The sequence below is a fragment of the Micrasema longulum genome, unplaced genomic scaffold, assembly GCF_059751315.1.
Source record: "Micrasema longulum isolate JH-2025_06_02 unplaced genomic scaffold, ASM5975131v1 h1tg000221l, whole genome shotgun sequence".
Lineage (NCBI taxonomy): Eukaryota > Metazoa > Arthropoda > Insecta > Trichoptera > Brachycentridae > Micrasema > Micrasema longulum.
Window position 1 is genome coordinate 490295 of NW_028277426.1, and position 19106 is coordinate 509400.

The 19106-nt window shown below is 30.0% G+C and overlaps 1 protein-coding gene across 1 annotated transcript in view; it reads right to left on the bottom strand.

Annotated features, from left to right (window-relative positions):
• The window catches only part of Nmdar2 (glutamate ionotropic receptor NMDA type subunit 2), a 400091-nt gene extending 383614 nt beyond the window's left edge, over positions 1–16477 (bottom strand). The window contains exon 1 of the mRNA XM_088243626.1: positions 16306–16477. Coding sequence (XP_088099752.1) covers positions 16306–16333 — 28 coding nt within the window. The 5' untranslated portion in view covers positions 16334–16477. The remainder of the gene's footprint in view (positions 1–16305) is intronic.
• Between the last annotated feature and the right edge of the window lie 2629 nt (positions 16478–19106).

Sequence of the window (19106 nt, forward strand, 5' to 3'; positions counted from 1 at the left end):
ATTAATTAACATTAAATTGAAATAAAATTGATTTATATGGAAATCTTATTGATAAAGACTTATCATACTAATAATAATAATTTTCCTAAAACTCAAAATCTCGTAACTCGGCGTATCATGTTGGATATGAGCTTTCTCTATAAAATTGTCAATAACCCAATCTATAGCCTAGAAATTGTTAGGAGCATTTCATATCGAGTCCTTGTCCGTAGAATTCGTCATTCTGTACTTTTCGACATTCCGAGCTCACAGACTAATATTATTTGAAGAATAGCACTCTTCGAAGAATAAAAACCACCTGTAATGATGGTTAAAGTGACATTGACACACCATTATACTGTAAATTTACATTTTTCATTTACATTTTTTTTTGCACCACAACAGGCCAGGAGGCCTAATTACAGTGGTGAATTACATCACAGAGCACCCAGGCTTGAGAAAAATCACCGTTTAATTTTTGTGTTCTCACCGGGAATCGAACCCGGAACCTTCCGTGTGTGAGTCAAGCATCTTGACCACTTCACAACGGAGGCCGCCGTACTATAGTAAATAGTAAATACGTACTATAGTTTTATCAGATCGGTTGGAGACATTTTAAATTTATCTCCTGCTTAACTTTAAACTTTTACTTTTACATACATCTACTACCTGTATCTTATGAATTTTCATGGTTGTGATTTTTTTGAGTAATAAATATAAATGTTCATGGAAGCAAAAAGAGAGAGAAGGAAGGGAGAATTTGAACTTTACCATTTATTCTCCTTTTTATGTACTTTTTATTTTATTTTTATATTTCTTTTTTTTAGATTTGAATTTTCGCCCCTCTCCTTTTGTATTCTATTTTCATATAAATAAATATGAAATCTGTTTCAATCGGTCTTACTTTCAAAAATTGTTTTCTTGTTCCTTGATTTCATTAAAAAGACTGTATGATTTCCATAATAAATAAATAAATAAAATGAATAAATTATTTTCTTCTTTGGACCGGTTAGCGAAAAATTAAAGGCAAAGTCCTGGTCGATTTTTGCGTAGTAAATTGACTATTTTTTTCATATTTTTACTAGCGTATGCACAACTTGCCGAACCTTTTCAGCTGGCAAGATTTATTGTACCTAATCCTGATTTAGTAGCCGAATTCCTGATTACTTTGCCAAAATCACATTTGGATTTCAAACCAAAACTATTATTCAATCTTGAGAGCTTCCAAACTGAAAATGTTATCTAAAATAAGATTCTCACACTTAAGACAACAAGCTTAAAGTGGTAGAGTTTGCTGGCGCATTTTGCATGTAACACAAAACGTAATATTTGGGTGGGTAACAGTCCAATAAATGTTATCTTTTGAGTGGAGGTAGGGTGATTCAAATAGTGTGACTATCACTTTACATAATTGTGTTCATATCTCTCTACCTACATCTAAAACACGTCCTGTGCCCGTCCAGGGAAAATGCATGTTTGGTTAATGCATTGTATTTATAAATCTCGATTACGATGACGAATAATACTGACACGTAGTTTATTTTATTTCGAGAATCATTTCAGTTTATTTGATCAACACGATTGTGTACATGACAAAAATATATCTAAGTTATAGGTACTTAACACGAAAAAAAAATTAACAATTCAATAAAGATGTGATGAAGATGGTAAAATAAAAATAGCCAGTAATTAGAGTAAAAAAAGGCTATCCTCTCTGAACTTATTTCAGTAACACAAAAGATCCAATTTGATTCAATTCATTTATTTAAAAAAAACACATACATACATTATAACAAATTAAAAATACACAAAAGAGAAAGAGAAAGTAGTAGGAGAATCCCACAGATCAATATCCAGAGCAATGTTGTTCAGCAGCGGCCCTGGTCCGATATCTGATTCCAATATTCCCGAGAGATCACTGTTATAAGAAGGAATTTTATTTATTTATTTATTAATATACGCGGCACGCAGTGCATTTTACCTTAAAAAGATACATATTAAAAATAATATGAACATTTCAATATAATGTGAAAAACTAAAAAATAAATGTAAGAGTATTATTTTACATAAATACTATATACATAACACAGCAGTTTTGTATAAAAAACATATTTAGATATAAAAAAAAAAATTAACAATGTGTGCAAATAAAATTTTAAAAGGAAAATGATTTACATATATTTTTCTTTAAAATGTGCAAAATATAAGTATATTTAATACAATAAAATTCTTTTGTCTCACACGTAAATATAGTACACAATAGTACCCATACAAAAGTAAACATAGAAAGTACTATAATCTAAAAAATCTAAATACCATTCATCATAAATGAAATGATTAAATAGAGTTAATTTATATAAGCTTTATTTTAAGTTAAAAATATCAGCAACGTCGAAATAGTTATTGCCGAGAACATGGAGTCGATTCAGAATAGCACTATACGAGTATAAGGTTCGCGAATTGTTGCAACTAAACGGAGGTACTTGACGAGTCATTCGTCCAGGTACCTTGAAGTTAATGAGCGCTAATAGATATGGGCAGTCCCATGTAAAGTTGACAATCTTAAATAAATCTATATTTTTTCTTCTCTCAGTTAGTTTTAACAAGTTTAAAGTATTTAATAAGAAATCATAGTTAGTAAATTCACATCTAATTCCGAGTTTAAAATTAACGTATCTTAAAAAAATATTTTGAACTCTTTCAAGAGTATATTGGTGTAAACTATAATACGGATTCCATATAGTGAAGTTGTATTCCAATTGGCTCCCAACTAAAGCTGTATACATCAGTTTCAATTTATTGTATCCAATGAAAATATTGTTTTGAAAACGCATTATGAAGTGTTACGAGTATTTACTTAAAAGTTGATTTAGTAAAGATTTTCAAAAATCGTTATACATGTTTACACTTTTGATAATAAGATTATATTTTTATTTTTTTACCACGACATATCAATTCCTTAGCACAGGCATTGCCCAATTAGATAAGTAAGTCACTTGTTTGACACATTCTCGATACATAAGTAGATAATCGTACATTTGTGATCTTTTTAAACATAAATAAACATTTTAGGTGATTCTAAACGCCATCTGTGAATAATTAGTTTCATATTTTTGTTTAGAATCACCTCAAATTACATTTTAAATGTAAAACCAAAGTCTAGTTAATTTTAATTTGCAGAATATACAAACCTATTTTTTGTTTTTGGACTAGAGAGTTTGTCAAAAAAAACCATTTGTTTAGAAGCAAAATCCTCTCATTATAGAAAAAACATGAAAACGTTTAATTTGTTTGCGTAAATTACCGAATTAAAATGGGTCAGTGCACATAATTGAATGACCATGGAGATTAAAGTATTTTGGGTCCTGATTAATGACCTCTGAGTGAATACAATACGCCGCGGCAGGAGAAGGGGGAAGAGTTAGACATGACCTGCTCACCCCTCGTCCCGTGCGGGGTAGTTTGCGTGTGACACTGACAAAGGACAACCAGGGAAGGGAATCCCACACGGTGGCCATCTTGATAAAGCCGGGCAAATAATTGCAGGCTCGAATAAAACATAATTGCCGGTTAAACCGGAGGCTATAACAGAATTTAAAAGTGCTTTAGATAATCAATCTTTTATTTTGTCTTTCAACCGTATTTAAATGTAGATCATAATCAAAAAAAGCTTTACCTCTTGTTGAAAATCGGTCAAACTGATCGATCGAAATATATCAATTCATCATTTTTCCATTGTTAAACTTAGTAGTGCATATGCTACTGCATTGGTACATCAACCAAACCGTATCTACCTGTTTTTTTTTTTACATGGAGGTAAGATGATCAGTCTTACGCTTCAGGTGCCAGTCCGGGGACTATGATATACTGTTGTTTAAAAACACATTGTAACTCTTGTGTAGCTGTGAAGGCATTAAGTCTACAAACGATATTGTACTAGATATATTTCTCTTTATTTTTAATGATGGAGTTTTATTTTTTATAATCCTCAAATGAACATTTCTATCATGGGTTTAGAAAGTTAAATTCGTAAAAATATGATTAATTTTAATATAAAAATAAATATCCTTGTCATGTTCAGAATGATTGTAATCCCAATTCAGAAATAAATCTGCGTAAGAGAGAGCACGAAGATATAACTCATTACAAGGATGACAGATACGCTGTTCTGTGACCAGTGTTTGTCTGAAAGAGATTCAATCGGTAATTGGCAGTGACCAGGGGTTTACGCATGTAAGATAACCAGCGTGTGCTTGTTATTATTGATGAATTACGTAATTATCACACAGCATGTCTCCGTATATTTTTTTAAATATCCGAATTTCAGAATATTCCTTCTTTTGCTTAAGATAACATGATTTTACACCACCGAGCGCAATTATTTTTTCTACCTCAGCTCTCTCTTCTTTTTACATAATGTGTAATAATTCATTCTCCGTAATTTATTCAATTAAACATATTTTTTAGCCCAGTTATAGGATAATAAAAACGTCGCTTATGTGACGCGCTAGCGTCCCCCATCACTGTCATCAACCGACTGAAGTCTGAGTCTGTTTTACACAACTCCCACCATAGAACAGCGTCTCTGTCTTCCTTGTTATGAGTTCTATCTTCACGCTCTCTCTTATACAGATGTGTTGCTAAATTAGCGGGACATTATTCGCGTAGCAAGGACATATTTTTTTTGTATTTACATCCAGCATAGTGATACAAATTTTACTTTCCAAATCCGGTTTAAAAAAGGAACATTTAAAGATTACAGCAAATACGAATTTATCATTAAAAAAATAAGAGAGATATATCAAGTCTTTTGTTCTATGTCGACTAGGGTGACATCACAACTACACAAGAGTTAATAACAACGCAAACTGCAGACTTATTTTTTACTTCATTTATTTATTTTACAGAAATAAACAGTCAACTATGATATAAAAAAATAACAAAATAAGGACAGAATAGCAAAGTTTCTTAATCAAAATCATACATATTGAATTGTGGTACAACAAAAGGGTGTGTGTATGTGTATTTGTATGAGAATAAGTGTATAGACGTGTTTGTGTATGTGAAAGTAAGTGTTCAGGTGTGTGTAAGTCTGAGCGTCATCAAATAGCAAGTGAGATCGTATCGCAGCCAGAAAGAATGAGTCTAAATTTATTCTTAAATTAATTAAATATATCAATAGGTGAAAAAAAAGCATTATAGTTAGAGCAAGAACGATAGAGAAAAGAGTTTTGTGCATAGTTAATGCTACAGACTGGCAGATGGAATAAATACCTATTTCTTGTCACACGAAAGGGGACATTTTTAATTTTTTTTTATTATTAATTACATAATATATTACATTTTTATTATTTTAAAAAAATAATTAATTTTTTTTTTTACTAATGAAAATTAATTCAATTTGGAGAGTTAAATAAAGATTAATTTTGGAGCGTAGGTTAAAAGAGTCTACTTTATAATTTAATAATTTATCCAAATAGCATAATTCAGAGAAAGTGCGTCATTTTCAAGGGTACGAAACCCATTTTGTTTAGCAGATTGGCTGTAAGTGCAAAGCGTTTTATTGGTTTTGTAATCTAGATATTTAAAAAAAAAATGTTATCAATTTTCAATTCTTTGAGTTCTTATTATTTAGTTAAATGATGAAATTTTCAGATCATTTCCTAAAAGTCGTAAAAAACTTATGCTGGAAATATAGAAATCAAATTGTGGTAGAGTGGGATTTGAACCTCGGGCCATTACCTCGTAAGTCCACAATACTACCACGGGACCACAACCCGGTTCAAATATACTAAAAACTGTATATTTTTTGACGCAATATAAAGAATGTATTGAATTTCGGAACATTGGCTTATTCAAATGAACGAAGTTACAAAATAAGAATAAAAGAAAACTTCCATAACGAGTTTTACAAATTAGAATCCTTGAAACAAAGGAATAAATATTTGAAGGAAATGGACACAAACAAAATGCTGAATAAACCTGGTAATAAATTTTCAAATTCAATTACAGAACAAGGTTATATTTTAATATGAGGTACGATTTTGACTTTTTCAATTTTAATTCATTGCAATATAGACGAAACTATTTTTGAGAAGGATAAAGAAAGTCTAGTCATTTACATGAAACTTCCACCAATCTGTATAATAATATGTTCAATTGGCTTCATGTATTTTTTTTTTTTTTTAATTAAATTTTTATGTTTTTTTTTTACAATAAACATAAGAGGTTTACCTCTTGGTTTGTTTTAACAAAGTATTCGAAAATAAAGAATTTTATAACACAGCAAAAAAATACATATTATTAGTAAAAATAGTAAACAAAAATCCCAAAGGCATGGCCTATCGTGGGTAAATAAGAAAATGTTAATGAATTTTCGCCACTATAAAAAAATACAGTTATAATATTTTTGTGTAACATAAGAAAGAGTCATTGGCTGGTTTAAGTGGCCACTTTACACACTGTGTAACATTCACCATTCTGCCTATGTTTGAACATCCACATTTCCTTCAACTCTTCCATCTGTTGAATTTTGTGAAGTAAAAGAGCTGCGTCGCAAGGATAAATATTTTCTTTATGAACATCCAGCATAGTTATACAAATTTTATTTTCCAAATCCAGCGTGAAAGTGTCCATTTCAGGATTACAGAAAATACGAGTAAATCATTAAAAAAAATAAAAGAAATATATAAAATCTTGTATCCTACGTTGACTTGTGTGACATCACAGCCTCATAAAAGTTAATAAATCTATTAAATGGGAAAAATAATAATATGGGCACCCTTTTAATCGTGATTATAATGTATAAATTGTATAGTAAGAATCTAGTTACGCCATATATTTCTAACCGCGTCATGAAATATCCGACAAAGTCGGCCATTCTTGTTCCACCTTTTGATGACGACAAAGGAATTCCCATCGTCCTTAAATAATAAAACATAACGATGGTCCCTACCATAGTTGAACGATGACCAGCAGGAATATTTTCCTTTTGAAATACGAGGCACAAGAAAATAAATGAAATATTTCAAGGATGACTGAAAGTGCTGAAAAAATTAATCCCTTCTCAAATTTATTGCAAAACCAAGGGAAAACATTGTTGAAAAAGACAATTGAAAATCCAGGAACTAGAAAGGTTTATTGCCTTGCCTTTTGTTGGTGACTTAACACATTGTGTACCATTTATAGTTCTCCCTATGTTTGAATATCCACAATTCCCCAAATTTTTAACGTGTCTACTTTTGTATCAATTTTTCAACGGAAAGAGATAACAACACTTTTCACCCTTTGACAGGAAAGGATGTCACATAATATTATTTCAGTTTATATGAAAGTCACACCCCTACAATACATAACATACAAACAATATAATCACTAGATCCTCAACACAAAGACAACTTAAACAAATACAAACTAATACCACTTTCGGACAAAAGGATTTTGAATATTATTTAATTACAATCTATGACCTACTTCCACTACCAATTAAAACAGTTATTTACCAGAAAATGTTCTAAAAGGCTATAAAAAATGACAAGTGGAGCTAGGTAGATAAATCAAAAACATAAATAAGTAGTGTTTAAAACTGTCTGAATAATTTGTTAATTATCTCTGTTTATTAAGTTAGTCTTCTTTATTTATTCTAAAATGTAAAAATATAAATTTTTTAAAAGTATAAAGTTAAGTGTCCTCGACAAAGGTAACCCCAGTGAGGTTACATTATTTATATTTTAAAAAATAGTTTCAAATGGAAAAAATATGAATAAATAAATAAAATACCAAGAAACATATTGGTGTTGAAATTGTTAAACGTAGTACCTATTGTCTTACAATTATTTTACTGAAACGTGAATTATTTTTAATTGATGTAGTTAATAACCTTTAAAAAAGAGGTGTCACATGCACGATTATGATATTAATAGTTTAGTGACATATGAAGGCCAGAGTTCAGATTTTGTAAATAATTATTGTAATAACAACTGATCTAATTAAATAAACAAAATTACTATGATGGATACAGGTCATTGTGGTACTTACGAGTAGTTTTTCTACTATTCATGTTTGTAATATGGTCGTAAAGATGAGTGACAATATTCGACAAAGACTCCTCATAAAATTTTCCAAACCCACGGCGAAAGTTGTAGAGTTAATAAAATCGCGATATATAAAATTGAACATTTTTAAAAATAACTCGTTTATAACAAAAAAAATATTTTTTTTTTATTTCTTAATACAATAAATGTACAATACATAATTGTTTTCCTATGAGTTAGAAAACTCAATTTAAGACAGTTACAATTAATAAGATAATCAGATATAAATATTTATAGTTAACGTTATTTTTTTAATCTCCTGGCAGTCAAAATTATTATTACAATTCACCAATATCTAGACTACAACGGCTAGGTAACGAGTATGGTGATGTTGATATATTTCGTCTGTCTTTATATAAATATAGGTTAAGTATTCAAAAGGTTATAAATTAATTTGAATAAAATTTCTTAATATTGTTCTTTATTTACTTTTTTTTTTTCTCATGTATCTCTATAATAATGTATAAACTTATATGTATGTATATGTATGTGTGTATGTTTTCATATGTAAATTTATTAAATATTTTTCTATGTACCCTATACCTATGTTGGTACATTTCCTGATTTTTACTTATTATTGTATCTTTTAGCTTTTCTTATGTTATCTTTAATTTTAACTAAATTTACATACTTATGTTTCACTGTTGCACTTGAATGTAATTTCTAATTTATGTAAAAGCCCGTAGGGCGTGTAAATTAATAAATAAATAATTAAAACTAAAATGGACAAATCACGGAGATTTTTTTAAAAAACAAATTGCAATATATTATTTAGCATGAGGCTACATTAGTCAAGGGTTATCGAGAATTAGTTTAAGGAAATATTTTTTAACTTGGTATGATTATTATCGGTAGGCTGATAAGGGATTGATTTAAAGTGAATAGGCAGAATGTTGATAAATCCACCTGGTCCATGAAGTAAAGAAATTGAAAAAATATTTTTTTTAGGCGTTGCTTAGCATGTGGGTGAAAATTTTAATTATATGAATTTCACCCACATAAAGAAAGGTTTCAGCTCTTTAACTTCACAAACATGAAAGAATTGAAGACATATAGATGTTCAAATATGGGCAAAATGGTGAATGTTATTCAGAGTGTTAATCGGCCACTTAAACTAGCCAATGACAGGTAAAGGGCCTTGTAGATGCCTAGAATTGTAGATAATCTTCTCTAAAATGTTCTTTTTCTCTGTTGTTATAAATATAGTAATGTTAAATAATAGTTAAATTTATTTTGCAATATTTGTAGAAAAGTCTTCAATTTTTCATGTACATGTAAACTACCAAATGGGATGATATCAGGGGTAGAATATATTTCTTTCACGTGTTTATCTATTGGAAAACAAAATTCATTCCATTTGTATAAGTGAAACCAATCGAAAGACCCATAGATTTTTAAAACGTTGTGTGTATGTGGAAAAAATACTTTTACTGTCTACTTTTGTAAAGTGAAAGAGCTAAACAGTTTATTGATGTGGATAAAATTTTATTTGCGCAATTATTTCACTTAATCTAGGCATTGCCTGAAAATACTTTTCAATTTTCTTATTTTCTTATATTTTTATAAATGTTTATCAAACTTATATAAAACATATTCAGGCATTGCCTAGTAGGTGAATTAATTCAGTCAGATAAACCTCACCCACGTCTATAAAAGTTTTAACTCTTTCATATCGCAAAAGTCGAGAAAAACAAAAGTTGAGGAATCAAAACGGAGGCAAAATTGTGAATGTTAAACAGCCTGAACTGTGACAACATAAACCAGATGACCGGTCATAAGCCCCGTAAATGTCTAGACTTCCACATTTTTTTTTCTCAAACATGTTATATATTTATTTATAGTTTGATAATTTATTAAGCGCCATTTTTGTGAAAATCACCTCAAGGGTACAGTAAATAAGTGGTTAAAATTGTTTTGTTTTATGATACGCAACATTTTAGCTCAATTATTTTTTCCCTTATTTTCCTTTGCTGTTACAATGAATGTCAATCTTGATAACTCTATTAGGAGTTGAATCCAGCCTTATCTACAGACATTTTGATATACTCCAAATGTTGATGAAACTTATCCCGCATAATTGGAAAAAGCAAGTTTTGAATGATATAAAGGGTGCAAAACAGGCAAAAAAAGGCATACTGCTGGTGTTATGCGGGCGGTAACTACTTGCCTAACAGTAAAGAATTGAAATATTTAAAACAAATGTTCGCAAAGGAAATAAAAGTTACCATGAAAAAAACATTATTTTTATTTGAAATATGTGAACACAGATGATAATAATTTATCTAAATATGAGTGAAAATGCTTAAAAACTTTGAAAATCCTTAGGCACAATTAAAAGTCTTAAAACACGCTTACCTCAAAATTAATTCTTAACACTAAGGCCAATAATATATAATTTTTTGTTTTTATTCATTCATTTCAAATTACATTTGCGTATATATTCACTATCAATTTATTGCTTTTTAGGCCGTTCCCGTGTTAAGCCATAATTATCAACGAATAAAAATTTAATTAAAATTAATCATAATTTTATATGATAAAATATGAGATTTTAAAAAAACAAAATCTTTATTTGATAATAATCATTTTATTTAGTTAAAAGAAACATTTTTAAATTTTTTTTAAATTCAAATTAAAGAAAAAACATTTTTCACCAAACAACAAACAACACACAACAAACAACACAAACACAAAAAAAAAACAAAAACACACAACACAAAAACATAAAAGTAACATAATATAAATCATAATTTAAGTGACAAACTTATATCAGGATACAAAATATAATATTCTTAAAATTAATAGAATATGTAGTGCAAAAATATAGTTCTTATAATAATTAACAGATGGTATACATTTAAAGTATAAATGTAAGTTATCAATAAGGCAAAAAAAAACGGTTAAAATGATATAAAATATGGAACGAGACAAGAAAAAATATAAAATGGAAAAAAAGAAAGGAAAGCAAAAAGGGGTACAATGAATTAATTTATTTAATGAATTAATTAATGCCTGCGTGAAAATTTTCACTATTCCTAAACCTTTAACAACTTAACAACCTCGCCTCTATCGGTAATAGGAAGAACATTCAAAACCCATAGAAAAAAACAGATTTTTTTCGACCATTTACCTAAAAAAATAATAATGTTAATGGATTTTGCTGAGCAAACCGAATGAATGGTTAAAATTTAGTCCAAAACAAAAATCGGAGATAAACAGACGTCAAGTTACTTGATGTATTGTTCATACAACTACCTCCAAAAAAAAATAATTGTGAGTTGGATTAAATATATAACTTACGTGTCCTTGCCAGCCTACTTTCCTGTATAATAAGTGATACGAAATCTTATTTTTTTTAATCTTAAATACGATTTTTTACATATATTTCAACTGGAAAACAGAATTCAAATTCTAAGTAAAACCAATGTTTAACAAGCGTTAAATATAATTCCATTTGAGCGTGATGTTTTAAAGGCTAATGAATCTTCCTCTTGAATAATTTTATTTACACGAAGCGTTCGAAAAAGACTGCCTATTTCAATTATTTAAACCATCCCGGCCTCCTATCTCCGCTGCTCCCTTTTTTATTCTTCCCAAATATCTCTCTCACACCTCTCCTTGTTTTCAATCCCCCGTGAAGGATATACATTCTTGACAACACTTTTATTTTGAGAATACCATCCATCAAAGAGAGGCACTGTGGCACAGTCGGTAAAACGGTGAAACCGGCGTTGCGGGTTTAATTCCCGCCAGCTTCAAAAAAAAAATTTAACCAGTTAATGACTTGTAACAAGCCTAAAACCAATAAACCTAAAACAAAATCTAAAACTTATTTATCTTTTTCTACCTTTTTCAAACTAAATCTCGGTTGAGATATATTTTTGTATCTAGATAGCGTTATTTTAACAATTTTCGGTTAAAAGCTCTGATATCTGTTCTCTGATTTATTGATTACTTAGAATCGGAAGTTTGGATCTCTGCAAAGCTTTTGAAAGAAGAGTTGAATTCGAAATATCCGGATGTACCTTTTTATATTGGTTATGATCAAAGCACTAACTTTGTGGTCAAAGAATTTAATAAATTTTTTAAATATCTGTTTTTAACCACTTTCCGGTGATTAGTTAAATACACATATTTACCAACGTTGAGTATATTTTTTATTTTATTTTTAACTCCAACTGAGTTTGCACATATGAGAAGGTTACTCTATTAAAACCATATGAAAGGAAGAATATTTTTTATCTTTTTATAACTAGTAAATTAACTTAAACCAGGCAATAAAAAAAAAGGTTGTGTATAAATGAGTAGAAAAAGAATCTCAAAACGCGTTGTTTATTAGTTCAGTGTTTGTTGTTTGTTACCGGGAAAAATAAATAAAACATATTTTTAAATTTGTTGCCACAGAGAGAGAAAACACAGAGAGAAGGAAATATAGAAGTCTAGGCATAAACAGCAAACATTTGCTATTCTGCCTATGTGTAAACATTCACATCTCCTTAAATCTTCCATCTGTTGACTTTTGTAAAGTAAAAGAGCTGAATCTTTTACCATGTGAGTGAGATTCATTTGGCTGAACCAATTCACTTACGAGGCAACGCCTAAAAATAATTTTCCAATTTGTATACTTCTTCTTTTACCAATTAGTTGATTCATCAATGTTTAAAGAATGTTCAAATGTTTGCAGACAGGCTGGATTTTGCCCTTGAGGAGTCATTCAAATCTATATTTCTTGCCACATGAAGGGAAAACACTTTAATAAGGGTATATGGAAGTCTAGGCATTTACAGGGCGTATCACAGATTTAAGAGGCCCCTTTACACACTATGTGACATTAATTATTCGGCTTTTGTTAAAATATCGACACTCTCTCGTATCTCCCATTGTTTGACATCTGCGTAGACTTCAATATTCCTTTCTCAAAATTGTTTCCCCTCTCTGTTGCAATAAATTTAGAGATATATTTTTACTATCTGAATGACTCTTTAGGGAGAAAATCCAGCCTGTCTGCAAACATTTGCACATACTGAAAGCATTGTAAAAAAATATTTTATTTAACATCCATAAGTACAATTACTATCTTAGATTTAAATTTTACCTATCCGTTTCTGTGATGTAACAGGCGCGGCGTGGCGGTGCAAATTGCACTCAATTAATTAATATCTCGGCAACCACAGCGATAATTATTTGTAACGATTTTTTTTGTAATCTTCAAGTAAACTTTATCACATAAGAAAAAAATATAAATCACGCATTTAGATACATTCAGTTATTTTAAAATATTTTTTTTTATCCACCAGGATTATCGAAAATGACAAAATATCTAGTCCCCCTGGACAAATGTACAAAACATTTATTTTAGAGAAATAGATGCAATTCAATTAGTTAACTGAGCAAGACAAACATATATCTCGGGTAACCATGCAGTGACTCAATGGAATTTTTACACATTATATTAATGGTTCAAAATATTAACGAGGTAAATTATGATCAAACTATACACATTTTAAAAGACGTCCGTGTCAATGAAGGTAAAGAGTGCAGTTATGTGTGTGAAATAGAGCCAGAATCCTTGACGAGTGTTTTTGACTCGATGGCTACTCTCAGGTAAAAATCCAGAAACAAGAAATAGAGTGGAGATAATTCCACTCCGTAGTGTAGCATGTTTTTTAATCGTAATTGAAGTTCGAGGTCAATATGAAATAAAATGATGGTTTTTTTATTTTTTTTATTATTTATTTTTGCACCACAACAGGCCAGGAGGCCCAATCACAGTGATGAATTACATCACTGAACACCCAGGCTTCAGAAAAAAGTTATTTTAATTTTTGTGTTCTCACCAGGAATCAAAACCGGAACCTTCCGTGCGTGAGTCAAGCGTCTTGACCACTACACCACGGAGGCCGCCACACCAAAACACCTTATTGACCTTTGACTAGCACATGAAGCGTATACTCATCACCTTACATTCACGTAACAGATTATCAAAATATACTGCATTGGGTGTATTAATACAGTCCCCTATGTACAATATAGTTCAGATATTAATTTATTTATTCATATTTTTCTCTTACAAACTATAATTCACAATAAAAATAAAGTGACCTCACTGGGGTTACCCGTGCTGAGGATACTTAACAATATTCTTTTTTGGAATATTTTTACATTAGAGAATAAACAAAGCAGACTAACTTAATTAACAGAGATAATAAACAAAATATTCACAGTTTTAAAAACTAGGTATATATGTACATCAATATTATTTATATTACAAAACGCACAATGAAAATAACAAAAACCTAAAATAAGCTATACACTTGTGAAGCGGTTGATTCAATATGATGAGATATTTTAGATTTCAGATATTTACAAAACTTTAAATGTCTATTTATTAACTGACTCGACAAAACATAAATTCGTTATGAAAAAGAAATTTGAATGTTGAGATTTTTCTCATATATATTTTTTCAAACTGATTTCTTTATCTCCGTTGAGATATTAATTAAAATTGTAATTGTATTTTATCAAGACTTTTAACTTTATACCCGTACGTATCCAATTCAATATTACAGAAATGAAACGTTTAAGCGTATCTTTCTTTTTAAGAATTATAAGAAACCATTTTCTGTTGTATAATTTAAAAATAAAAGCCTCGCTTTGAAGCTAATTAAATCTTATTTTTCAAACAGACTTTTATTTTCACTCGAGATCGCATTTAATAAATTGTTACATTAATCTGATTTCAACCGCTATTATTTTCAGTCTTTTGATGAAGGCTAGCTTTTACCTTTATGTTTTCAGATTTTTTCAGCAAAGTATCGTACTGCAGTCTTAGCACTGATTTCTCCATTAAAAAAAAGGATTAACATTTATTTCGAAATGATATATTGAATTTATAGCCATATTTTGAGTGTAAGGAATAAAAGAGCATGTATAAGGAACAGCGTGAATGTGAGGGAACCCAGGCCCAGGGAAGGGATGAATATCGGGATAGAAGTGAGTGGCGCTCACTCCTCTCCCGCAAGGGAGCCATGGGGCGTGAGGCGTGATGGTATAGATAGATATTTTAATTACAGCATTGTAACGTAATCATATATCTATTATAAGGTTGGTATTATTATTTTGGTAAGAAGCCCTGTAAATACCTTGATAACCCATATTTGTTTCCCGATCTTCTCTGTTGAGATATCAATAATGTTGTTATTAGACCAGCATGGGTATAATCTAATAATCATTTTGTATACGTTAAAATAACAATGATCAAACTCATTAAAAATATTTAAATAAAATAAGTAAATATTATTATTTCAGACTTGTTGCTCTATGGAATAGAACCAAGATACATTTATCACTCGCCATTCTAATTTCCACACAGAAACATGTCGAACTGTTTCTGTGTGGAATATATAAGTTTGACCGAAAGAAAAAATCTACAAAGAAATATGTAGTCTTTATAAAGAGAAAATAACCTCAATTTAGTTTTTGCCGAGTGGGATTGGAAGAATATCGGCTTTTTGACTTGAATCAATGTCTAACTCAAACATGACAATTTTGGACTTGTTTCCGTGTGGAAGACAGCGATTTATTTAAATCATAATGATTATTAAATTCTTAAATTTTATTAGCTAGGCATTTTTAATAAGGCAATTTTATTTTTTTGTAATTGTCATATTAGTATAGAATTACTTACACTTAAAAATATAAAAAATCTCCATATTAGAACAGGCTGAGCCATGTTAGATGGAGACTTTCTTAACCAGAGAATGCTCCGTATTCATATTCTAATCCACTAGTTTGATAAAAATTCCCTGGTTTTAAATATGTTTAATTTATAAAATAAAACTAAATAAATCAATCTTGGTTTCATACATTTGATTGGATGAGTTGGTTTCATCAACGATAGTTTAACTTTGTTTGATTTTTTTTTGATACGATTTTTTTAGAACCACGTTGGTATTTATCAAGATAATCATATTACAATAAAGAGTTTTGTAAAAGCCTAGCCTTCTATTTCCCATTCTCTAAAATAGTCTAGATTTCTTATTTACGAACATTTAGATAAACTCAAAACATTGCCATGAAAAATCTTTGTTATGTAAATCAATTGGTACTGTAGTTCCGTAAAACGGTCATGCAAAATTTTAGGAAGTCATTCGAAGTGTACTTGCTCGTTTGAGTGCGCTTAAAACTTTAAGGTTTTGTTTAAAAATTAAAAATATTATATTAAAGAACTTACCCATTGGGCTCGGAGTCAATTCCTTCATAGCGTAGCGGACCTTAATTTCATATCGCTTGAAGAGATTAAGCTTCCTCGTGAGACCGGAAATAGCTGACGTCACCGCCTTGGTGTAGTCTCGAGTGCCAAACGACTTGTACGGGACCACCAACCCGACTTGCAGTTCTCGTGTACCCTGGAAAGAAAAATTCTCATAAGGCGAAGGATCAAATACTATGTATAACGGAGTTTGCAGTCGAGGGAATAAGCTTTAAAGCTCGCATGTTACGTGATTTTATGATATTGCTTCACGCAAAGAATATCAAAAGCTCAATTCTGGATATATGGATGTAACAACAATAAAAAAATATCGACCGCAGAAATTCGAATTCGAATTGGGACAAATTGTATATTATTTAAATAATGAAACAGAAAGTAAAAATAAAGTAGTATTTCTTATTTGTTTCAATAAAAAACCAATATTATTTTTAATTCAGTAAAAATGAAAATTTAAAGCATTTATTATTTTCTTCAATAATTTCAATTAAAAACGATTAAGATAAAATTATGAACAAAATTATCAATAAAATTTCTTGGTTTAAAATTCACTTTTTTTTATTTGACAAACGAGCGCTTTGCTTAAGAAGGAATCTCCAGGACTGGTAAATCGTTTAAATATAAACTTTCATAATCTTTGTATAAATTTTTTTTTGATATTTTGGAGGTTCGGATAAAAAAAAACACAGAAGTATTTTATTAAAAGACAGACAACATAAATTAATATAATTACAACTGGTTTGCAAAACCGTACTATCATAATAATAAAACAAACTATCATAAATTCAAGATATTGTGCCAAGTAAAACTGTTAAAAGCATGTTTCCAACTTTATTTATAACTTTATTGTCTTCTTCCGTATGTTTTTTTATTTACTTTTTCAATAATAAGAAATTAAAAAATAATGAAAAAAAAAAAAAAATCGGCCGTTTTTTCTCGTGTATTTCGTGTTTTCTCGTGTAAATACACGAGAAAAACTGGTTTTCTCGTGCCGCGAAAGTGGTTTAGAATAGCATCCCTGAAGGTGCCTGCCTTCTTTGGTGAAAGCGCTCGTTGGTCAAATCAAATAAAAGTGAAGCTACACCAATAAGTTTTATTGATAATTTTATTTATAATTTAATCTAAATATTTCTCCAGTTTTATGAAGATATATCTACAAAAACATCATATAATTTCAATAAATTTTATTTAATATTTTTGCATAATAAACTAACGATGTTTTCTACGAGTTTTGAGATGAACCTACCTTTAGTTTGTCAGAACACTAATAACACTGACATGCAAATCCACTAGACACACTTCATGTAATTCATTAAAATGATTCCCCTAGTAAATTCAGATTCCTTTTCTTCCTCGCTTCCTCTCCTTTTATTTCAATAGTTGATCCGACAAGATTAAGCATATTTTTGTATAATGCACTTATTTAATATTTTTTTTTGTATAAAATAAGTTCATATTGGCGTTAGTTGTTCATGGCATGTGTTCAATTGACACGTTGGTTTTATATTTTCGTGCAACTAACATGATGAAGGCAAATATTAAGTTTTGTGTTATAATGTTATATTTTATTTTACTAACCATTATTTGTGGAAACTTAGACTTCTGATAGGATAGGCTTCTGCAATGATGTAATGCGTCATATTTACATAAAATGTGTGTGGGCGTTTCCTCATATGCCCTGCAGAACCTACATCTAAAAGGTGTTCATTCTTGCAAGGTGTTTGTTTTATCTGCAGTGTCCTGTAAGGGCATAAATAACCCTCACTTGATTTTGGATGGGCTTTATTAAGTGGAAAACAAATATTTACGAGTACCCTTTTATCAGTTCCTTCGCGTGGTGCTGACCGGGTACTTTCTGCTAGAGCATTATGCTCTGCTTCCTGGCCTATGACTTAGTTCGTTACAAATAGCACGTTTGGGCAACCCATAGTAAAGCTCAGAGCCTATTGGGGCTGCCAAAAATTTTATTCCGCCGAACAATTATACCTTCAATTACGATTTTTAAAATTTCTAATTGTTCTGAGTTTGGCATTTTTTTCTCAAAAGCCTATTAAAAATATAAAAGATAAATAAATAAATTTTGAAGTCTAGTTAAATTCTGACATAACTGTCAGTTTTATCCGAACGCCTAGATGCACAGATAATGTGGTTAGATTCTGCCTTATTAATAAATAAGAGAACCTAGGCTTAAAAATGTTGCCACTAAAAAAAAAAAAATTAGTTTATATATTTTTTCCATCCGTTTTACTATCTTTCGGAGTGTTCTTATCGAAACGTTAAAGTAGCCACCTTTGTAATCGCTCGGTAGAATAATACAGACGACCGTTAAGCAAATCGTCTTAGTAATTGTCCAAAGTTATATGAAAATCATGTTCAGTGGATTTGTTTGACTTTCAAATCGATTTGAAGATGCCACTTTTTACCACAGAAGCCCATTTCAATTATAAATACAAACAATTTTAAATTATAATTATGTAAGGAAGGCGGACGTAGATAGAGATAGTACAGAGGTTAAGTATATTGTCTCGGTATGTACCGATAAAGATAGCCTTTATAATTGCTGCCCAAGTTCTTAAAAAACCTGGGCCTTGAAGAACTGTTCACGGGAACCCGTCACACAGTCTTTACAGGTAGCAGTGATGTCAGGAGCTTGTTTAGCACTAATCCTCACCTTTGAGAATAAGAATGATATTTTTTTGGAAATGTGACAAACAAATTATTTGAAAATAATAATAAAAATAGCTTGTTGTTTATTTACAACTGGT